The sequence below is a fragment of the Felis catus genome, chromosome C1, assembly GCF_018350175.1.
Source record: "Felis catus isolate Fca126 chromosome C1, F.catus_Fca126_mat1.0, whole genome shotgun sequence".
Classification (NCBI taxonomy): domain Eukaryota; kingdom Metazoa; phylum Chordata; class Mammalia; order Carnivora; family Felidae; genus Felis; species Felis catus.
The window spans coordinates 79,380,509-79,405,634 of record NC_058375.1 but is presented as its reverse complement, the minus strand read 5'-3'; the positions used below and the strand labels follow the sequence as shown (position 1 = coordinate 79,405,634).

General features: G+C 36.4%; 1 protein-coding gene across 4 annotated transcripts in view; it reads right to left on the bottom strand.

The window, feature by feature from the left end:
• The window catches only part of FNBP1L (formin binding protein 1 like), a 124,219-nt gene that overhangs the window by 57,441 nt on the left and 41,652 nt on the right, over nt 1-25,126 (bottom strand). For 3 of the 4 annotated variants that reach the window (XM_023258915.2, XM_023258912.2, XM_006934916.5), the window contains exon 2: nt 3,903-4,018. The exons of the other annotated variant lie outside the window; for it this stretch is intronic. In XM_023258915.2, coding sequence (XP_023114683.1) covers nt 3,903-4,018 — 116 coding nt within the window. The remainder of the gene's footprint in view (nt 1-3,902; nt 4,019-25,126) is intronic. 4 annotated transcript variants of the gene reach the window in all.

Sequence of the window (25,126 nt, the reverse complement as noted above, 5' to 3'; positions counted from 1 at the left end):
ACTAACGGTATGAAAGGCTGAAAAATTTTAATCTTACAATATATCTAAAAAATAAATGTATAACATTCTGAATATAGTTATTTAGGAGGGGGGGAAGCTGCCTCACTAGAAAAGAAATTGCTTCAAAAGGTAGCAAAAGAGTTTTTCCCATTAGAGAGGAAATAAACAAGGCAAACTTCTTCCCTTTGGACAAAACAGATACTATAAAGAGCATGTAAATGATAATTCAATCATTTACTAAGTATTCAGCCAAAGGAGCAAATCTCAATGTAGAGAGAGGAAAGGGAGCCAGTGGTTTAAGTTACACATGCCTCTTCCCAATTCTACCTTACTGGAATTCCTCAACACCTTCCAATAATCCTGTCTTTGTTGAAAAGCATCACACTGGAGAGCCACTATTAGATGGAGATGTGCCAAATTTCTTTAGTGTGCTGGTAGAGAAGAAAGATGCAAATCACTGATCTAGAGTATCTATACGTAATAAAGCTTACTGTCTCCTACAAAATTGTATTTTCCATATCATGTAATTGTGGGTTCTAGCCACCCTTGCTTCATTGAAAATTATAATGGTTATTATCAGTCACAAAACAGAAAGGCTAACAAATCTGCCATTTGATTAGCCCTATTACTATAGTAAAACCTTGGCCTTCCTGAAACCCGAATCCAGTTATTCTAGACATCCAGATTGCTGAAGTTCTACCTTATAAATACTAATTTTCAAAAAAAAATTTTTTAATGTTTATTTTTGAGAGGGAAGGAGGGAGGGAGAGAAAGAGGGAGAGAAAGAGGGAGAGAAAGAGGGAGAGGAGGAGAGAGAGAGAAAGAGAGAAAGAAAGAGAGAAAGAGAGAAAGAGAGAAAGAAAGAGAGAACACGCACACACATGCGTGCACGTGTGGGAAAAGAACAGAGAGAGAGGGAGACACAGAATCTGAAGCAGGCTCCAGGCTCTGGGCTGTCAGCACAGAGCCCAACATGGGGCTTGAACTCACAAACCACGAGTTCATGACCTAAGCTGAAGTTGGGATGCTTCACTGATTGAGTCACCCAGGCACCCCTAAATTACCAATTTTTATTTTATAATTTGTAACAGAATTTTCTTTTGAAATATGTCATCTTCTTTGCTTAAGAACAAATGTTTTAAATTACAAAAATAATACACAACCACTGAAAAAACTTCACTATTTCAAAAGTCTAAATAAAAAATGGAACTTCCTTTTCCTACCAATCCCCCACTCCCATTCCCTAGGGATAACCACTATAAAACAATTTGGACTGTATCCTAGACTTCTTCAGAAAATATACAACTTTTATACAAAACTGTATACATACACACGAGTAAAGAAGGAGATCTTGCTGTACATTCAGTTCTACAATTTGCTTTTTACACTGATGGACTGAATAGCCTGTTAAGTTTATCCTGCTACATGTGATTTATTTAAACTGCTTATTCCATAGTATTTTTCATCATTCCCTTACTGACAAGGTGCTTTTATGTTGGAAACACTGTTTTCATCTGTTTTTTTGTAGTATGTTGAACTCTTCCCTTATTGTCACTTCAAACTGTCATCACTACATTGCCTGTAACATTTCTTATCCTCACTTCCATTGGAAAACTTGGGAACCAGACAACTTACTGTGCTAGAAACGAGATCAAATTGAAAATTAAATGAGGGAAATTTTTCATTGTTCACATGTGATTACTTTTTATTGCTATTTTAACCTCTCAGAGGTCCTTAATGCTTCTTGATTTTGGGTAAAGAATTCTAGATTCTGGATAAAGTTCCCAGATCATAACTTTTGGACAGGTGAAATATTATCATTATTTTTATTAATATCCTAGTAGGTTTGCTGGTTCATATTTTCATATGGAAAATACCTTGTTTAAAAAAAAACAAAACAAAACAAAACAGGGGCACTTGGGTGGCTCAGTCAGTTAAGCGTCCAACTTCAGCACAGGTAATGATCTCACATCTCGTGAGTTCAAGCCCCACACAGGCTCTGTGCTAACAGCTCAAAGTTTAGAGTCTGCTTTGAATCCTGTGTCTCCATCTCTGCCCCTCCCCCCTCATGCTCTGTTTCTCTCTCAACAACAAAACACAAAAACCAGAGGAAATGAATGGGATCAGTACATTAGCATGACGCCACTATGTTAGCAAATGTCATTATAATAATAGCATATCATTATAAAAATACTGTAAGTAATCTATTCATCATACTACTCTATTCCATCCCTATAACCAGTCAGTAGTTACGTACACCACTACTACTGTAGTAGATATATGTGGTTTATCACTCAAATATCCCCTAATCTTTTGCCACCCACTTAAATTTCTTTAGGGTAACTATCCTCCCCCTTCACTAGCTATAAGTCAACCTAAGAGTATTCCTACCTCTGAACTGTTCAGGAGAAACATATAACCTCACTAGGTTTAGCATGATAAAAGATGACCTTCACTGGAGTTTCTGGAAAAAAGGTGGCACAAGCTTACACTCTGCTTTCCTTCCACCCCCCCCCCCCCCGCCTTCTTTCAATTTCTTCTTTCTCCCTTTTCCTTCCTCTCTCCTTCCCCAAATGCACAACAGAAAAGACCATCATTCCCTGGAATGTGGAGGTATGAAGATATGAAATCTAGAGCTAAAGGGGCAGGAAGGATAGTACTGAATGGAAACTGAAGATAAAAGCAACAAGGGGAAGCAGAGCCAAGAAACGGTGCCTGGACACATTTGATCCCTGAATCAAAATATACCTGAATTTTTTTTCTAATTAAAAATGTTTGTTTGTTTGTTTATTTATTTATTTTGAGAGAGAAAGAGAGAGAGGAGACATAATGGGGTAAGAGGCAGAGAGGGAGAAAAAGAATCGCTAACAGGCTCCACACTGTCAACACAGAGATCTAAGTGGGGCTCAATCTCACCAACCATGAGATCATAACCTGGGCCAAAACCAAGAGATGGACGTTTAATGGACTGAGCCACCCGGGCGCTCCTAAATATACATAAATTTTTTAGTCACGTGTGCCTGTTTTAGGTTACTTTTCTGTCACTTGCAACATAAGGAACCCTAACCCTGCTGGCTAGAACCTTATACTGGGGTCTAGTCTTTGAGACTTTAAGCACCGTTTTTATTGAGTAAGTTCTACCAAAACTATTTGTCAAGGTGTAGTCTCACAACAATTTTCCACCTGAACAAAACCTTAAGATAAATTCCATCTGTTTTATGGCTAAAGCTTTCCCTTTAAAACTATTATCTTCTAACACATACTCCAACATTACTTTCATCAGAAATATATTATCTGATTTTTGACAGAAATTCAGCTCCGCACACTCAATTTCCAAGTTCTATAAACTCTGAAGAACTGAGAAATTGAAGAAATCTTCAACGCTTTTGAAAGATTACTAGAGCAAAATTACAGGGGAAAGCATATTACTCAGGAATTTCTTTTTCCTGGCATTTTGCTTCCTGATTTTAGCATTTTACATGTTTCTGGAATATCTACGGCATGATCTAGCTAGCCAATATTCCTAAATAATTCCAATTATTTAATTAAATTGATTAAAACAAATTGGTTATGGGGCACCTGGGTGGCTCAGTTGGTCAAGCGTCCAACCTCAGCTCAGGTCATGATCTTGCGGCTAGTGGGTTTGAGCCCCGCGTTGGGCTCCGTACTGCCGTCTCAGAGCCTGGAGCCTGCTTGATTCTGTATTTCCCTCTCTCCCTGCCCCTCACCAGCTTGTGCTCTCTTTCTCTCAAAAATAAATAAATGCTAAAAAAAACATTTTTTTAAAAAAATCGGTTACCTAATTCAATCTAATTATGACCCTAAAATTCCACAGAATTTACACTGATCTATCCGTTTAAAGATATAACTTCATTTCTGAGAAATGAAAAAAAATAACTTACCTCAATTGTTTCGCATAGTTCTGTTCAATTTCTATCCTCTCTTTAACAAATTTGGCATATCTTTCCAAGAAGTCAATTCCCCATTGTGTATGCTTGTCTAAGCTGTCGAACTGATCCTAGAAAGGGAAGGTAAAAACACATTGAAAAGTCTAAAATTTTATCCACAAATATTTTAACCAGCTTCTGATATTTATTCAGAGAGGCTTTTCTGTTGGTCTCCACTCACCTCATCCTTTCAGATCTACATAGAAGTAGGTTACAAATGCTAAATTTCTTAGAATGCTAAATTTCTTAGCATAAATCACAGAGCTTTATGTCTGAATGCCTTTACACATGTGGTTTCCTCTGGATGCAACACTCTCCCCTGGTCACCTTTTTTACAATTTACTCTTATTCCTCCTCTGAGATTTAGTTCAGGCACCGTGGCTTCCAGAAAATGGCCCTAAACTCTCAGACTGTGGTATATTGATCTAGGGGTCCCCAAGGCTCCCCTAAAAATTACTCTCTTTTAAAAGTTATTTAAATTCCAGCTAGTTAACACACAATGTAATTATTAGTTTCAGGTAGACAATAGTCATTTAACTCTTCCATGCATCACGTGGTTCTCCTCACAAGTGCATTCCTTAGTCATCTATTTCACCCATTCTCCGCCCCCCCCCCACTTCCCTTCTGATAACTAACAGTTTGTTCTCTATAGTTAAAAATTTGGGTTTGCCTCTCTTCTTTCCCCATTGCTTGTTTGTTTTGCTTCTTAAATTCCACATGAGTGAATTATATGGTATTTTTCTCTGACTTATTTCACTTAGAATAATACTCTATAGCTCCATTCATGTCATTGCAAATGGCAAGATTTCATTCTTTTTTATAGCTTCTTTATATAAATGTATATATGTATTCTTTATATATATGTATATATACATATATACATATACATACATACACACACACACACACACACACACACACACACACACACACACACCTTCTTTATCCATTTATCAATCAGTGGACAGGGGCTGTTTCCATAATTTGGCTATTGTAGATAATGCTGCTATAAACTTTGGGGTGCGTGTATCCCTTTGAATTAGTACTTTTGTATTCTTTGGGTAAATACCAGTAGTGTGATTGCTGCATCAGAGGGTAGTTCTATTTTTAGTTTTTTGAAGAACCTCCATACTGTTTTCCAGAGGGGCTGCACCAGTTTGCATTCCCACCAACGGTGCAAGAGGGTTCCAGGTTCCCTTTTCTCCATATCCTCGACAACACCTGTTTCCTGTGTTGTTTTTAACCATTCTGACAGGCTGGAGGTGACTACAGCTCTGATTTGCATTCCCTGATGATCAGGGAGGTTGAGCATCTTTTCATGTCTGCTGGCCATCTGTTATGTCTTCTTTGGAAAATGTCTATTCAGGTCCTCTGCCCATTTTTAATCTGATTATTTGTTTTTTTTGGTTTTGTATTGTGTAAGTTCTTTTTAATATATTTTGGACATTAACCCCTTATCAGATAGATATATCATTTGCAAATATCTTCTCCTATTCCATAGGTTGCCTTTTAGTTTTATTATTTCCTTTGTTGTGCAGAAGCTTAAAAATTACTATCTTATTCACTTGCCATACTCTGGAGGTCAAGAACCATGTATTATTCATCTCGAAACTCCCAAGGCATAATAAGCACCATGCCTGGCACCATAGCAAGCACTCAATGAAGCTAAACAAAATCAAATACACCTGGTAAATTCTGCATTTACCATACGTTTGACCTTGGGCAGTTACCAAGGCTCTCTGAACTTTTTCCATCTTAAAATGGGAATCCTATCACACACCTCAATAGGGTTATGATGATGTCATTAAGTGTTCTACAATGCAGTAAACATGATACCAACACATCACAAAGTTATGTTATCCTGCAGAGCTCTTTCAATCCTCAAATATTCCTTTCTACCTCTTGCCTAAGAAATCATCATTTCCTGTCCTTCAAATTGACTCCAATCTCCAAATTGACTAAAAACTTGGTGTTTTCTCCCTCTCCCATATCAAAAACCTATGTTGATAAAATAGTCAAAAATCATCCCTTTTTGTATCTCTAATAGTTCTTCTTTTTCTAAATCACTGATTGTTTAATCAGATTCGTTATTTACAAATGAATCATCTCCAAGTCTTCGCCCTTTATCCCTTTCCCTACCTTAAATCATTTTAAATTCTACTTGTAAAGGTAAATTCTATCTAAACAGCAGAGGCAGAATTCATCTGGCTATCACAGTTTGGTATTACTACTCTATTTCTATTCTTTCATACAACTCTTACATTATCATGTGGCTTCCAAAGTAGACTTGGAAACAGCAAAACAATGCACTGCCCAGTGAACTTAATTGGAGTATTAGTATTTCCTATTATAAATTGAATTCTCTTTCAAACTGAGTAACTCTCAACAAAAAACATTCCCCCCTAAAGGAACAGTCTGAAGCTAAAACAATCACCCTTCATTTTTCCAAAATGCTTCAAAGGCTTCTTCCCACCATCATCTTCATCAAATTTTACATTACACTTATTTTTCTTCTAGATAAAATCTTTAATTTTTTAAAATTACAAACCCCTATTAGTAAAAAATGTGAATATCTGTATCATATGTAACTTTGTAAATTATATACACTATACTATTAAATTACATAATTGTGAAATGCACAAAAATAGAAATTTCAAAAAGAAGTTTAAATGAAATAAATGTTAGTTTTAAATAATTTTTTAAACTTATTTAACAAAAGCCTTTGGGCCATTACTTTTTAAAAATATGAACAATTTTAGTGAGAGCAATGAATTAAATGCTTCATTATTTCTAAAATCTTGGTATAATACTTAATAGCAAATAAATCAAAAAGCCTTGGTTCCAAACTGTGAACACTTAATGTTTAGTGATTGTCAGAGTTGGGGAAACAAAAAACATCCCACAAAGATATAAAGTTCTAAATGGAAAAAATTCATTATTGACTATACTTCCCAATTCCTTCTTAAACCTCATTTACCTATATGCAAAGGCTTGTGTTAAAATCTGGCTAATAAAGGTCCTTGATGTTAGTCTGTTATTTTTACAAACTAATCAGGAAACACCGCATGTTTATATTTTTAACAAATAGGTTCAAACTCCACTGAAACTGTGATATGATTTTGTGTGTCAATTTGACTAGGCCACATTGCCCATATATGTGATCCAATATTATCCTGGGTGTTTCTGTGAAGGCATTTTTAGATGAGATAAATATTAAATTGGTAAATTTAGAATAAAACAGATTACCCTCCATAATGTGGGTGGGCCTTATCCAATCAGTTGAAAGCCTTAACAGAACAAAGACTGACCTTGCAAGATGGGATGCTGCCAGCTGACTGCCTTTGGGCTAGAACTGCAACAAGAACTCTTCCCTGGGCCTACCTTGTGCAGAATTTGGAGTTGCCAAGCCTGTAAAATCGTTGTCACAGAATTCCTTATAAACCAATCTCTCTCATTTTCTCTACATACACACACTCTCTCTCTCCCTCCCTCCCTCTCTCCCCACGCCCCCCCCCCCCCCCCCGGCTTGGTACTGTTTCTCTGGAGAACCCAGACTAATACCGTGACTTTAAAACAAGAAATTTCTGTTTCCAACTGTTTTAAGGTGCAGATATAGTATTTGCAGACATACAAAATTATACAATGATGGAAGCATTTCCAAACATTCAGCATCAAAATGCTTTCTCCACAGCTCACATTTCTTTGGAAAAGTAGTCATTTACTATTAAAATTTTCCTTTTATCTTGAAGGAACAGATTAAATTTTCTCAAAAATACGTGCTAACAAAGCATACTACTAATGGTCACTTATTAAAGAAATGGTCAACAAATTTGAAACAGCCAGGAGATGAAACAAACCTGCATGAAACAACAACCTTCAATGGTCCCTTCCATTTCATTTGGAAATACTGTAAAAAGTCTGTATCTATTGTATTATAAGGGCATTATTTTCATAAAATTGACAATAAAAATATGTTATAATATTCTGTGGTGTTCTGGCTTCACTTTTTTTTGCTTACCGATAAATGATGAAGTGAATAAATTGCAATCATATCCTAATTTCCTTTTTAAAATTCCATTCAATGCACTGCAGTATCACCGGTTATACAATTCCTTCATAAAACACTGTTCAAATAATTTACCATTGAGTATAAATCTTCAACATAGCTCTCCTTTAGTGGTTCACAAAAAAGTAGTTCTAAACACACTTTATTCCTGAAACAATCTTAAAACACTATGTGCTGAGATACCATAATCAAACTGCATAAGCACGCTTTTAGCATATAACTTTTCCTAAAATATTTCTAACAGTATGTTGAGACCATTAGTTTGTCACCATGTTATTTTACACATACTATATCACTATTTTTACCACAAAAAGAGCAAGTGTATTTCTAAAAGTATGCTTTCACCATTAAGTGTGAAATCTGAGAGGATTCCAGCACACTCATGTGCATAGTAGCATTATTCACAATAACCAAAAGATGACATAACCCACGTGTCCATCAACAGATGAATGAATACACACTATGGTATATACATACAATATTATTCAGCCTTTAAAAGGATATTTTGATACATACTACAATCTGGATGAACCTTGAAGACATTATTCTAAGTGAAATAATCCAGTCAGAACAAATACTGTGATTCCATTTGTATTAAGTCCCTAGAGTAGTCAAACACATAGACACAGGAAGTAGAAATGTGGTTCCTAGGGGCTGAGGGGAGAATGGGGAATTACTGTTTAATAGGTAGAGTTTCTTTGGAAAGATAAAAAAGTTCTAGAGATGTGGGAATGCAAGCTGGTGCAGCCACTCTGGAAAACAGGATGGAGGTTCCTCAAAAAACTAAAAATAGAACTACCCTACGCCCCAGCAATTGCACTACTAGGCATTTATCCACAGAATACAGGTGTGATGTTTCGAAGGGACACATGCACCCCCATGTTTATAGCAGCACTATCAACAGTAGCCAAAGTATGGCAAGAGCCCAAATGTCCATCGATGGATGAATGGATAAAAAAGATGTGGTATATATACACATACACAACACACACACACACACACACACACACACACACACACATATATATATAATGGAGTATTATTCAGCAATCAAAAAGAATGAAATCTTGCCATTTGCAACTACGTGGAGGGAACCTGGAGGGTATTATGCTAAGAGAAATTAGTCAGACAAAGACAAATATCATATGACTTCACTCATATGAGAACCTTAAGAGACAAAACATATGAACATAAGGGAAGGGAAGCAAAAATAATATAAAAACAGGGAGGGGGACAAAACAGAAGAGACTCATAAATATGGAGAACAAACTGAGGGTTACAGGAGGGGTTGTGGGAGGGGGGATGGGCTAAATGGGTAAGGGGCACAGAATCTACTCCTGAAATCATTGTTGCACTATACGCTAATTTGGATGTAAATTTAAAAAAATAAAAAATAAAATAAAAAGATGCAGGGAGCACTGTTTTCAGAATGGGTAATTAAGAAAAAAAAAGTTCTAGAGATAGATGGTGGTGATGACTGCACAACACCATGAATGTACTTAATTTCAATAAATTGTACACTTAAATGGTAAATGTACTTATACCACAATAAAAGGAAGGAGCTTCCCAACACTTATCAGTAAATTCAGTGAAATTTAGTATATTCTTGATCGTGTGACTTTAAATAGCACTAAAAAGCTGCACAGGTCACCATCTGGATTCTTATTTTTCAAACTCTTGCTTATTCTGATGGTTTCATATTATTATCTGATTATTCTAAGACTCAAAATACATTCAGGGCAAGCTCATTACTAACAGTAACAGATCTGTGGCCAGATTTCAAATAATTTTCTCATGGAAAACCATGCTAGTCGATCATGATAATGGCCATTGTATCTTTTTTCTTTTTTTTTCTTTTTTAACATTTATTTATTTTTGAGACCCATAGAGACAACACGAGCAGGGGAGGGGCAGAAGAGAGAAGGAGACACAGAATCCAAAGCAGGCTCCAGGCTCTGAGCTGTCAGCACAGAGCCCGATACGGGGCTCGAACCCATGGACCATGAGAAGTCAGACCCTTAACCGACTAAGCCATGCAGGTGCCCAGATTATTTAAATATTCAAAAATATCACGGGACAACTATACAAGCAGAAAACATCAGAGAAGCCAAATAATTGAGTTAGTTATATTTTAACTAAGATTTTCATATACCTATTAAGCAAAGAGTTCCCAAATAAAGGCCAACTAGGAAATACACCAATCAGCGTTAAAAAGCAGGCTAAAGGCAAGATACACGTTTGACTAAAATTGAAACAAAGTTCTCTCTTTTTTAACCACTTTGGGGGAAAAAATATGAATTGAAAAAAAGTACCTCTGAAAGACAAAAGTCTTAACATAGAAAATTTTAAATCCTATTACATTATATACCCATATTGTACATGATTTGTTGCCTCAGTCAACCCACGAGTTAAAAATAAGAATTTATGGGGTGCCTGGGTGGCTCAGTTAAGCGGCCGACTTCGGCTCAGGTCATGATCTCGCGGTCCGTGAGTTCAAGCCCCGCGTCGGGCTCTGTGCTGACAGCTCAGAGCCTGGAGCCTGTTTCAGATTCTGTGTCTCCCTCTCTCTACCCTCCCCCGTTCATGCTCTGTCTCTGTCTCAAAAATAAATAAACGTTAAAAAAAAAATTTAAAAAAAAAACAAGAATTTATGTCAAATATAGATTTAATATTATGACCTTTAAAATGCAGACAAAACAGTTTTTTATTTTTAAGATAAAATTTATTAAATCCATTGAATAATATTATCTTGGTTTTCAACTAGACATGTTAATTACAATACATTAAGAATCAGTATGATAAACTCCAAACATTTAAAAATGAGTGATTTAAATTTTGAAAAGAAGTGAGCAGAGAAACTAATTTAGCAATATTCATATAAAGAATAAAAAGGCAAAGTAAATAGCAAGAGATCCAAACAAGATTCATGGTTGAAATGTTAATATATTCAGTGAACAAATGTTCATTTTAAATTCTTGTGATTTTACCAGACATTTTACTTTTTCTCTAAGCAGAGCTCAACAAAAACATCAATTCCAAACTGCAAAATAACTTCACCATAAAGTTGTCTCATTACTCTGAATCCAAGAGACATGAGAAAAAAGTACAAGTTCATTTATCATTTTTATATGACAGTTTCCAATCATTTGAATCACTTCATTTGTTAACAATGATTTGAGTATTTTTATGGGATTCAATGACTTAAATGTTAAAAACCAGGTGCTGATAACAAAATTAACCTCATCACACAGCCTAGCACATACAAGGCACTTACTTTCTGATTGAATAACCATTCTATTTGCATAGCACTTTTTTTTTTTTTAATTTACATCCAAATTAGTTAGCATATAGTGCAACAGTGATTTCAGGAGTAGATTCCTCAGTGCCCCTTACCCATTTAGCCCATCCCCCCTCCCACACCCCCTCCAGTAACCCTCTGTTCTCCATATTTATGAGTCTCTTCTGTTTTGTCCCCCTCCCTGTTTTTATATTATTTTTGCTTCCCTTCCCTTATGTTCATATGTTTTGTCTCTTAAAGTCCTCATATGAGTGAAGTCATATGATATTTGTCTTTGTCTGACTTATTTCATTTAGCATAATACCCTCCAGGTTCCCTCCACGTAGTTGCAAATGGCAAGATTTCATTCTTTTTGATTGCTGAGTAATAATCCATTGTGTGTGTGTGTGTGTGTGTGTGTGTGTGTGGTGTGTGTGTGTATACATACATACACACACACACACACACACACACACACACACACACAACGTCTTCTTCATCCATTCATCCATCAATGGACATTTGGGCTCTTGCCATACTTTGGCTACTGTTGATATTGCTGCTATAAACATGGGGGTGCATGTGTCCCTTTGAAACAGCACACCTGTATCCCTTGGATAAATGCCTAATAGTGCAATTTCTGGGGCGTAGGGTAGTTCTATTTTTAGTTTTTTGATGAACCTCCATCCTGTTTTCCAGAGTGGCTGCACCAGCTTGCATTCCCACCAACAACGCAAAGGAGATCCTCTTAGTATCCTCACCAACATCTGTTGCCTGAGTTGTTCATGTTAGCCATTCTGACAGGTGTAAGGTGGTATCTCATTGTGGTTTTGATTTGTATTTCCCTGATGATAAGTGAAGTTGATCATTTTTTCATGTGTCGGTTGGCCATCTGGTGCACAGCACTTTTGAATTTACAAAGTGTTTTCACATGTATTACCCAATATCACCTTCAAAACCCTCTTGGACAAGACATTTTATAAACGAGGAAACCAAGTTTCTGACTCCAGACCTCATTTTCTTTCTACTACAACACACCATTGTTTGGTAAGTTTATTAATTAATGTTTATTAGTAAATAATGGTCCCAGACCCTTGGTTTTACAAGTATGGAAGCTGATGCCCAGAATTGCTTAAGTAATGTGCCTCATAGCTGGCTAGCAACAAAAATGGGATGGGACTAGAAAGATTATCTTCTAAAATCTTTGCCAGTTTTATATTCTTAAAAGCCAAATGAGTAACTATTGTGAATACTGTTACTAAAAATGATGCATTTCTTTCATCAGGAAAGAAATAGATGGTTTGAAAAAAATTCTGGGTCACTGGGAAGCTTTGACGAAAGGAACAAATGAAAAAACCTCAAAGTTAGAAACTGCCTAACACAAACACACATGAATGCTTAAACTCTTTACAAGATTCCTGGTAAGTTGTTCAGTGTTTCTGAGCAGCATACCCATTAGTGATCAGAACAACTCCAGAAGCATGAGAGAAGACAGACATTAAGAATTCTTTTCACTAACACAAAATGAAGTACAAAACTTTTAAATCAAATATAAGAATCAATCATAAAGCCTTATGTGTTCACAGCTAACACCCTCTAATCACTTTAGTTTCAAAGCCTGAGATCACATTTCTCCCCAGTCCATGCCAGCAGATACCTCAGGACTATATAGTGGAACATGTCAGGATATGCTCAAGTCAAACTAAAGAAGTAGAATCAAGCAGTATTTTGAAACCACCTATGGATTACAAATAAATGTTAAGTTATCAAAACAGGCAACTTATCCTCACTCCCCCATTCTTTCTACCTTTAGCATTGCTCTTATTTCTATGGATTTACTCTACATTATTAGCAGAGTCTAACTCATTCCATTTCCTTGCCTCCATTAACCCCTTAATTCCTTTTCCAACATATTCATTCTTACCAAAGCTTCTGTGAAATGTTCTCTCCCCCATCAGTGGTATGCCCTAATTAAATGTTATCTCATATTTAAATTCAAGAAAGCTATTATTTTCTGTTTTCTTAGGTACTGTTTTTTAATTCTGTAAAATGTTTAAAGTTATTTCACCTTATTCATTTGGGAACACACACACACACACACACACAAACATTCTAAATTAAAGTTGGCACCAAAGCCAACTAAATGTCCACACTATTCAGCATAAATCAAATGAATTATATGTTGCTCCAAGGTTCTACTGCATACTGGTAAGTGTGGTAATAAATAATAAATTTACTCAGTTATCTTACTTTTATCTTTAATGTAATTTAATTAAAAATAAGTATTTTATGTATAACAAAATGTTATAATTATTTTAGAAGTCACCATTTTATATTCAATCCTTGTTTTTCTAATTACTTTGACATAGCCTTGCATCCAAATGAAGTCCCAATAAAGTACTTTTGGTAAAGCACCAAGGGTCACAACTATTTAAAAAAAGACTTTCTTTACTAAAAAGCAGAATAATGACTCTGTTGTCCTAGTTTGGGCTTAGTCTATGGCTCTGATTCTCTGCCAAAGTTTCTCCAGCACTTATGAATACCAAAGTACTAGCAGAAACATTTTTAAGATCTAACACAACTGACTTTTCTCATTCTTGGATTCATATGGAACTGGAAATGTTTTTTAAGTCTCATGGAGCTAAAAAGAAAAAAAATAATCAATTCATAATTTAGAGTCAACAACGTCTACCCCCAAAGCAAACTGAGGAATATTTTAAGTTTAAAATAAACAACTTAATTATTTGGATTTGTTTCCTTGTAGTTTTATCTGTTCTTTAAAAAACAGATGCGAACTTGTGTATTTGGAAAACTTACCTGTTATCTTTTCATTTTTAGTTAAAAAACTTAAATTTTAAATTAAGCTTTTAGTGACTTCAAAATCTATCCAGTTAATTCTTCTAATACCCTACTGCTTATTTTCTTACTTCTCTTCCCATGACTTTCTCTTCTACTCTATCTCAGCAACTCATTCCAATGATCATTTCCAGCATCATTAGCAGCAAGTACAGTATCTCCTACTCCCAATAAATTGGGAGTCTCTCATTCTCAGATGGCTAACCCTATCTGCCAAACTCACAAACTCCAGTACCCCAAGACCAGTCGCTTTTTTTTTTTTTTAATGTTTGTTTATTTTTAAGAGAGACAGAGAGAGGAGGAGCAGAGAGAGAGGGAGACAGACAATCCTAAACAGGTTCCACACTGTCAGTTCAGAATCAGACACAGGGTTCGATCTCACAAATCATGGGATCGTGATCTGAGATGAAATCAAGAGCTGGACACTTAACTAACTAAGCAGCCACCATGAGCCCAACTTTTTTTTTTTTTTTTTTTTTAAAGTAAGCTCTATGCCCAACACGAGGCTTGAACTCATGACCCAAAGATCAAGACTTGCATGCTCTACCAATTGAGCCACCCAGGCCCTCCAAGGCCACTAATGTCTTGACCCCATAGATAGAACTTTAATCCATTGATCCTGACACATTATTTCTATCACTCATGCCTCTCCTTTTTCGACACAGCTTGGATTCCATAAGCCATCACTGTATTCACTCCATGCCAACAGCTTCAACTGTCTTTGCCCCCTCTTGCTTTGTTCAACTTCAACCCTAGTTTCATATTTAACTCTTCACCAATCCTCATGCTGGTGAAAAAAGGTGGGGTGGGTAGGAAGGATGGACAGATGAACCACCAAACCAACTACACTGACTGGTCATACTTTGAAATTTGTGCTTATTAACCCAAAAGGCTTTAAACTACTTAGCCCAAACCCATTCACCACCCCATTATCCTAGCCAACTAACTTATACCTTCTTACAGTTTAAATTTACACCACCTCCTATCCATCTCACTCTCAGCCAATACCTTGCTTCCTACCTCACCAAAAGAGACACAATCAGAAGATAATTCCTCATTCTCCAACTCTATTTTTACCACAAACACCTATGTGCTTTTATTCTGCCTTCCTGCTTATTACTTTGGATACACCATTCACACCATTAGTGCTTCTGCCTACCCAAAGAACTAGTACAAGTTTAGTTGTTAAAATGTTTAAGATTCTGAGCCTGCATATGCTTGATGCATTCCATGAAAAGCAAGAAGCTGAATAAGCAAGCTACAGCTGAATGAGCAGAGGGAAGAACTGAAGTTAGAATGGAAAGCATATGAGGGTCAGAATGCAGATTATCTTCCACCATAAGGGCCTTGGCTTTAACACTGATTGCGATGAAAACACACTGGAAGGTCTTGAGCATTAGCCTGACATGACCTGACTCAGGTTATTAAAGAGATCACTCTTCAATATTGATTTAAAAAAAAAAAAAAAAGATTCATGGGGTACCTGGTGGCTCAGTCAGTTAAGCATCTGACTCCTGATTTTAGCTCAGGTCATGATCCCAGGGTCAGGGGATCAAGCCCCATGTTGGGCTCCATGCTGAGCGTGGAGCCTGCCTGAGATTCTCTCTCTTTTTCCATCTGCCCCTCTCCCGAACTCACACTATAAAAAATAATTTTTTTTAACTTTTAATAATAATAAAAACATGACTCTGGACAAGGGAGACTTTTGGGGAAGGCTGCTGCAATAATCCAGATCATAGCTCATCAGGTTAGCTTGGCACAAGGTAGAAGGAGGAGAGTAATGAAAAGTGGTAAGATTTTGGATATATTCTGAAGGTGGTGCCAACAAAATTTTCTGATGTTTTCAGTGTGGACTATGAAAGAAGGAGAGACATCAATTTTGAGCACCGTGAACTAGAAGGATAAATCTGCTTTGAACTAAACTGGGGTAATTAAGTGAACAAGTCTAGTCAAGGAGAAAAGACAAAAGTTTTGGTTTTAGATAGTTAAGTTTGTGATATCCTTAGATATCCAAGATATGTTGAATAGGCAGTTAAATACATATGTCTGGAATTAAACAGAAGTGGTCTCCATGAAAATGTATGTTAAGACATGATCCTGAATGCAATTTCAATTCAGCTCTACTGCACACCAACGCTTAGAAGTTAGGGAATTGAGAAGGAACCAGCAAAGGACATTGAAGAGGGACCAGTGAGGTACAAATAAAACCAGAAAGTGTGGCATCTTGAAAGCCAAATGAATAATGTATTATTTAAAGGAGGAGGAAGTGATCCACTTGTCAAATGCTACTAAAAGTAAGAAGACTAAATAAAAACGGACCACTGAATGGAGCATTATGAAAATCACTGACAACCTTAACAAGAACAGTTTTGTTACAGTAGTGAAGGCAAAACCCTGACTAAAGTGAGTTCAGTGAGGATGAGGAAGAAAGAAATTAGAGGCAATGAATAAAGACACCACTTTCAAGGAATTCTGGTTTTTTTTTTTTAATTTTTTTTTTACATTTATTTATTTTTTAGAGACAGAGAAAGAGCACAAGTGGGCAGAGAAGAGAATGAGACACAGAATCTGAAGCAGGTAGGGTACAGGGAGAGAACAAGACACAGAATCCAAAGGAGGTTTCAGGCTCTGAGCTGTCAACACAGAGCCCGACGCAGGGCTAGAACTTACAAGCTGTGAGATCATGACCTGAGCTGACTTCGGATGCCTAACCAACTGAGCCACCCAGGCACTCCAAGGAATTCTGCTTTAAAGAGAAGAGATATGGGATGATAACTAAAAAGAGAAGTAGGATCAAGTGTGGGTGGTTTTTAGGTGGAAGAAACAGTATGATTATATGCTAATAGAAATGATACAAAAGAAAGGAAAACACTAATAAGGTAGACGAAAGGGAAGAACTGGACCAGTGAGCACTCAGCAGGTAAGAGGAGAGGTATACATAATTGGTGGGGCTGACCTTTGCCTAAGACAATGAACAGTTCAAGTTATAACAGGAGAGAAGGCGAGTAAATTGGCACAGGTTTAGAAAGTTTGGCAGACGTGGTGGTAATAGCTACTGAAGAATTCTATGGTGATTACTTCTACTCTTTTCACTAAAACTGAACCAAGGTCATTAGTTGAGAATACAGATATAGGAGGTATTAGAGATCTGAGGGGGAAGAAGAGTCCCTCTCCCATTTTTGCATTCATAATTTACATCAATAGGCATCACATATATGATAAGACAAAAATATAATTCTTCAAATTCTCCAAATTATGGTTTATAAATGAATACACAAGAGTACCTAATTAATAGAGCCATGTCTTTTAAAGGCAATGATTTACCAGGCCATAAAACATTCCACACAAAAAAATAATTTATAAGATGGTAATGAGACCATGAGAATGTGCCTCTCAGATTACTAACCACAGGGAACAGAGCTGACCAGGGCCCCAACCACAGGGTTTCCCACTGGGTGCTCCCACACAAAGACTACGGAAGGCAAAGATATACAGACATCTGGTTCAGGGAGACCAAGGGTTCTTCTGATGGGTGAATCTGGCTCAAGGACTACCAGACAACCTTGCCAAACTCTCCTTAGAACTTCACTCTAGCCTAAGATGCTTCTACTCAATATTCCTTCCTCCTTCACCTCCTCCATTTAGGTCATACTTGCATGGTGGTCTTAGGGCTTTTTCAGCCTTCTCTGGCTTCCCCTCCATTTCCCCTAATAGGTTATCACCCCTAATGCATTCCCATATGGGTGGCTGCTTCTCAGAGAACACAAATTGATACAGCTGAAATGTCTTCAAAGGTAACATACTTAACTTTAATCTTTGGGAACAAAATTCTTGTCCCTAAAACTCAAAAGTGTACTTTTAAATCTTGTTTCTAATGAGGCTAACAAATGCAAATTCACTGAATAAAGCAAAGCCCAAGAGGTTACACAAATTTGAATATAATGTTACTGATTCCAGTCTTCTGCCCTGCTCTTGTTCTCAAAAAGCAGCAAACTAAAGTCCTTAAGAGAGTTAAGATTAAAAAAAAAATGAGCACAAGTTCATTTAGGACCTTTCTCACTTAAGTGAAATGACAATTCCATACAATTTTTCACCATCTCTACTTTTGCACTTTTGGTGATAGTACAAACTAAATAACATTTTCAAGAACTTTGTATTTTATGCAATTAAAATTTTGGGGTCTCACTTATCATATTATGACAGGGTTTTACTTAATTTGCTAAAAAGAATTTGAAGGGGCAGCCGGGTGGCTCAGTCGGTTAAGCATCCAACTCCTGATTTTGGCTCAGGTCCTGATCTCATGGTTTGTGAGTTCCAGCCCCATGTTGGGCTCCGCACTCATAGCACAGAGCCTGCTTGGGATTCTCCCTCTCCCTCTCTCTGCCCCTCCTCTGCTCTCTCTCTCAAGCATGCAAACTCTCCTCCCACCAAAATAAATACTTTTAAAAAATGAAAATAAAGTTAGAGTTTTGTTTGTATGTGTGTAAAGTTATCTTTCAATTTATTAAAAATAAGCTAAAACTCGGGGAACCTGGGTAGCTCAATCAGCTAGGCATCCGACTTCGGCTCAGGTCATGATTTTTCAGTTCATAGGTTCAAGCCCTGTATCAGGCTGTCTGCAGTCAGCACAGAGCCTGCTTCGGATCCTCTGTCTCCCTCACTCTCTGCCCCTCCCCAACTTGTACTCTTTCTCTCAAAAAAAAAAAAAAAAATTTTTTTTTTAATAATAATAAAATAAGCTAAAACTCTGAAATCAAAAAAATAGACTTGGTATTCAAACTTAACTGCTCTTTTATAGAGTAGAAATAGCTACAGTGGACATACAATTCTAAATATGAAGATACAAAGAAACAAAGTTATTTCTAAACACAGTACAGTAAAACCTTGATTTGTGAGCATAATTCGTTCTGGAAACAGGTTTATAATCCAAAGCATTTGTATATCAAAGTGAATTTCCCCATAAGAAATAATGGAAACCCAGATGATTTGTTCCACAGCCCCAAAATATTCATATAAAAATGATTACAATATGTAATATAATACACAAAATAATAAAGAAAATACAAAACATAAAGAAAAATAAACAAATTAACCTGCACTTAACTTTGAAAACCTTCATGGCTGGTGTGAGAAGACAAGAGAGAGGAGGGTTATTATATAGGACAACCCTCACTATCACTAACAGATGCTGACTACAGTACAGTACTAATGAACTCTTGTCATATACTGTATTTAATGTAACTGGCAATAAGGTAACAGAGGAAAGGGTCTATATATGCAGGCAGCATGACCTAGAAAGAAGCAAAGCATTCTTAACCTTGTATGGAAAAGCAAAGGACTATCCATAGGTGCTATGAAGTGACAAAAAATACACAAGTGCCAATTGTGGGCACCTTCCAATGTTCTAAAAAAATCACTGATTCCTGCCAAACACCACAGCCTGAGACCAAGCATCTGATCATGGGAGATGATTATCCACAAAGCCACAGTGAGAGAAAGAGAGAAGAACCACTGGCTCAGCTGTGATCATGTAATATTCGGCATCACATGCTACTCATACTGCAAGACATCGTTCATTTATCAAGTTAAAACTTATTAGAAATGTTTGCTCACCTTGCGGAACACTTGCAGAACAAGTTACCCACAATCCAAGGTTTTACTGTATTATATTGTCACTGAAGGTGATTAGTTAAGTCAGCAGATATTTTAAGACATTTTTACTTCTTAAAAAATTATTATTTTACTGATTGTTTATGTCATTTTTAAATTAAAATATACATAAAATTTACTTAATCATTTTCAATGCCACTTACAGTGGCATTAAGTACATTAATATTGCTGTGCAAACATCACCACTATCTATCTCCAGAGCTCTCTTCATCTTGCAAAACTGAAACTCTGTACCCATTAAACAATAACTCCCCATTCTCCCCTCCCCTCAGCCCCTGGCAACCATCATTCAACTTTCTTGTCTCTATGATTCTACTACGCTGGGAACTTTACATAAGTGGAATCATACACTATTTTGTGATTTTTGTGACTGGGTTATTTCACTTAGCATAATGTCCTCAAGCTTCTTCTATATTTTAGCATTTATCAGTATTTCATTTTTAAGCCTGAATAATATTCCATTATACAATGTATGTATGTATCATTTTGTCTCTTCCATTCATCTGTGAATAGCCACTTGTTTTGTTTCTAACTTCTGGCTATTATGAATAATGCTGCTATAAACGAGGATGTACAAATCTCTCTTCAAGACCCTGCTTTCAATTCTTTGGGGTATATACCCAAAGATGGAAACACTGGATCATAATGGTAATTCATGCTATGGTTAATTTTTGAAGAACCACCATAATGTTTTTCACAGCAGCTGTACCATTTTACATTCCCAACAGTGTACAAGGGTTCTAATTTCTTCACATCCTGACAACACTTGTTATTTTCCTTTTTTTAAAATACAGCCATACTATTAGGTATGAAGTGGTGTCTCATACTTTTAATTTGCATTTTCTTAATGATAGTGCTGTTGAACATCTTTTCATGTGGTTATTGGCCATTTGTATACCTTCTGTGAAGAAATGTCTATACAAGTCCTTTGCTTGTTTCTGACAAGATTATTTGTTATTGGGTAGTGGGAGTTACTTACGTATTCTGTGTATTAATCCCTAATAGATACATGATTTGCAAATGTTTTCTCTCATTCTCTAGGCTGCCTTTTCACTACATTAATAGTGTCACTGAATGCATAAAAGTTTTAAATTTCAATGAAGTCCAAAATTTATCTGTTCTCCCTTTTGTTGTCTGTGCTTTTGGCATCATACCCAAGAAGTCGCTGCTAAATCTAATGTCATGAAATTCTTCCCCTATGTTTTCTTCTAAGAGTTGTTATAATTTTAGCTTTTACATTTAGGTATTTTATTTATTGTTCATTTTGAGTTAATTTTTGTCCATGTTGTAGGGTAAAGGTTTATTTTCATTCTTTTGCATGTAGATATCCTATTTTCCAGCACAATTAGTTGAAAAGATCACAGTGAATAGCCCTGGCACCTTTCTTGAAAATCATTTGATCATATATATGAGGGTTTATTCTGGGCTTTCTATTCTATCCTATTGGTCTTTATTCCACTACCATACTGTAACTTTGTACTAAGTTTAGCATCAAGAAGAGGGAGCCCTCCGACCTTCCCCCCCCCCCGCCCCAAGATTATTTTGGCTATTCAAAGTCCCTTGAGACCCATATGAATTTTAGAACTGATTTTTCTGTTCTGCAAAAAAAAAAAAATTCACTGGGATTTTGACAGAGATTGGATTTAATCTGTAGATCAGTTTGGGTAGTATTGACATCTTTCCAATCGATATATATGGATGTCTTTTCATTTATTTATATTCTCTCTGATTTCTTTCAGCAGTGCAGGGGACAAGTCTTTCACCCTCTTGGTTGTTTATTCACATGTATTTTATTCTTTTTGATGCCATTATAAATGTTTTCTTAATTTCCCTTCAAATTGTTCATTGTTAGTGAATAGAAACCCAACTGATTTTTGCCTGTTGACTTTGTACCCTGCCATATTGCTGAATTTGTATTAGTTCTAAAAGTTTTTGTGGAATCTTTAGTGTTTCTTACCTTTAAGATCATGTCACCTGTGAACAGAGATAATTTTACTTCTTCCTTTCAGAGGTGGATATCTTTTATTTGTTTTCTTGCAAAACTGCTGACTAGAACTCCCAATACTATGCTGAATAGATACAGGAAAAGCGGGCATCTTTGTGTTGTTCCTGATCTTAGAGGAAAAGCTTTCAATCTCTCACCACTAAGTATGAGGTTAGTTATGTGTAAGCAGATAAATTTTAAATTGGGTTCTGAAAGATATGGACACCTAGAAGCAATAAAGGAATGCATTCCAAGAGGACTACATAATCAAAATCAGGAAAAGAGAAAGTAATTTTTCAAAACTTTTGTTAAAATAAACCGAGATCACAAAGGAAAATAATACATAAGTGCACAATGTTCATTATCCAAGAAAGAGAAGTGGCTACCAAAAGTATGTTACTGTCCAAATTCTATCTTTGTCAACTAAATCAATCATATGATCCACAAGACACAGAAATCTTGTGTGTTGCCAATCTACAAATTCTATCAAACAAGATGGATTACTAATTGGTGATAAAACCTGTGGAATGCAAAAGCATGAACTCTTATTATTAGTGAAAACCCTTCTAAGTTCACTATAGAGACTTTTTAAAAAGTGACCAGATTTTAAACACAACGAACCCAATGGATATAACAGATATAGTTAAAACATTCCATCCAAAAACAGTAGAACATACATTCTTTTCAACTGCACATGAAACATCCTCCAAAAGAGATCATGTATTAGGTCACAAAACAAGTATCAGCAAATTCAAAATGATCAAAGTCATACCATGCATCTTTTCTGAACTCAATCAACCATAAGAAAAAAATCTGAAAAGAACACAAATACAAGGAGGTTGAATAACATGCTACTAAACAATTTAATGGGTCAACCAAGTATCAAAGAAGAAATAAAAAAATACACAAACAAATGAAAATGAAAACACAATGTTACAAAAGTTTGGGGATGCATCACAAGCTTCTAAGAGGGAAGTTTGCAGCAATACAGGCCTACCTCAAGAAGTGAGAAAAATCTCAAATAAATAACCTAAACTTCCACATAAAGGATTTAGACAAGAAAAACAAACAAAACCCAAACCCAGAAGGAAGGAAATAAAGATGAGAATAGAAATGATACAGAAACTATGGGGCGCCTAGGTGGCTCAGTCGGTTAAGCGTCCGACTTCGACTCAGGTCACGATTTCACGGTCCGTGAGTTCGAGCCCTGCGTCGGGCTCTGGGCTGATGGCTCAGAGCCTGGAGCCTGCTTCTGATTCTGTGTCTCCCTCTCTCTCTGCCCCTCCCCCCGTTCATGCTCTGTCTCTCTAGGTCTCAAAAATAAACGTTAAAAAAAAAAAAAAAAGAAATGATACAGAAACTAAAAAACCAAACAGACCAAAGGAGCTGGTTCTTTGAAAAGATCAACAAAATTGATAAACCTTTCAGGGGGAAAAAAAAACAAACAGAAAGGTCTCAAATACACAACATGAAATCAGAAATGAAACAGGAGAAATAATCAACAACAGAGAAATACAAAGGATTATATGAAAATACAATGAAAAATTATATGCCAACAAGTTGAACAAGCTAGAAAAACTGGATAAACTCGTAGCAACACATAACCTCCCAAAAACAAATAAGGAAGAAACTGAAAATTTGAACAGACCAATTACCAGCAATGAAATTATATTAGTACTCAAAAACTCCCCACAAACAAAAGTCCAGGACCAGATGGCATCACGAATGAATTCTACCAAACACTTAAAGAAGAGTTAATACCTGTTCTTCTCAAACTATTCCAAAAAATAGAAGGAAACCTTCCAAGTTCATATCAGATAAAGGGTTAGTATCCAAAGTAAGTAAAGAGCTTACTGAACTCAACACCCGAAAAACAATCCAGTGAATAAACGGGCAGAATAGATGAATAGATATTTTTCCAAAGATATCCAAATGGCTAACAGGTACATGAAAAGATGCTCAACATCATTCATCATCAGGTAAACAGAAATCAAAACTACACTGAGCTACCACCTCACACCAGTCAGAGTGGCTAAAATTAACAACTTAGAAAACAATAGGTGTTGGCAACATGTGGAGAAAGGGAAACTCTCTCGCATTGTTAGTGGGAATGCAAACTGGTGCAGCCACTCTGGAAAACAGTGTAGAGGTTCCTCAAAAAATTAAAGATAGAAATTAAGATACAACCTGGCAATAGCACTACTAGGAATTTATCCAAAAGATACAGGAGTGCTGATTCATAGGGGCACATGTACCCCAATGTTCACAGCAGTGCTATCAATAGCCAAATTATGCGAAGAGTCCAAATGTCCATCAACTAATGAATGGATAAAGAAGATGTGGTATACATATACAATGGAATACTACTCCGCAATGAAAAAGAATGAAATCTTGCCATTTGCAGCAACATGGGTGGAACTAGAGGGTATTATGCTAAGTGAAATAAGGCAGTCAGAGAAAGACAGATATCGTGTTTTCATTCATACGTGCAAGTTGAGAAACTTAACAGAAGACCATGGGGGAAGGGAAAGAAAAAAAAAGTTACGGAGAGGGAGGCAAACCATAAGAGACTTTTAAACACAGAGGAACAAACTGAGGGTGGAAGGGGGTGGAGGGGACAAGGGGGCAGGGAAAATGGGCAATGGGCATTGAGGTAGGCACTTGTTGGGATGAGCACCAGGTGTTTTATGTAAGTGATGAATCACGGGTATCTACTCCCAAAGCCAAGAGCACACTGTATATACATCGCATGTTAGATAACTTGACCATAAATTATATTAAAAAAAAGAGGGGGAGGTAACATTCTGAAAACAGGAATAAAGTGGGAATCTGGGGAAAACAAACAAAACAAACCCAAATTCATTCTATAAGGACAGCATTACCCTGATATCAAAACCAGATAAAGAAACTACAAAAAAAGAAAGCTACAGGCCAGTATCTCTGATGAACATAGATGCAAAATTCCTCAACAAAATACTAGCAAACCAAATCCACCAAATATATTAAAAAATCATTCACCACAATCAAGTGCAATCTATTCCTGAGATGCAAGCGTAGTTCAATTATTTGCAAATCAATCAACATGACACATCACATCAAGATAATGGATAAAAACCATAGGATCATCTCAACAGATGCAGAAAAAACATATGACAAAGTACAACATCCATTGATGATAAAAACCGTCACCAAAGTAGGTGTAGAGGAAACATACCTCGGGGTGCCTGGGTGGCTCAGTCGGTTAAGCATCCGACTTCAGCTCAGGTCATGATCTCGTGGTCCCTGAGTTCGAGCCTCACGTCAGGCTCTGTGCTCACAGCTCAGAG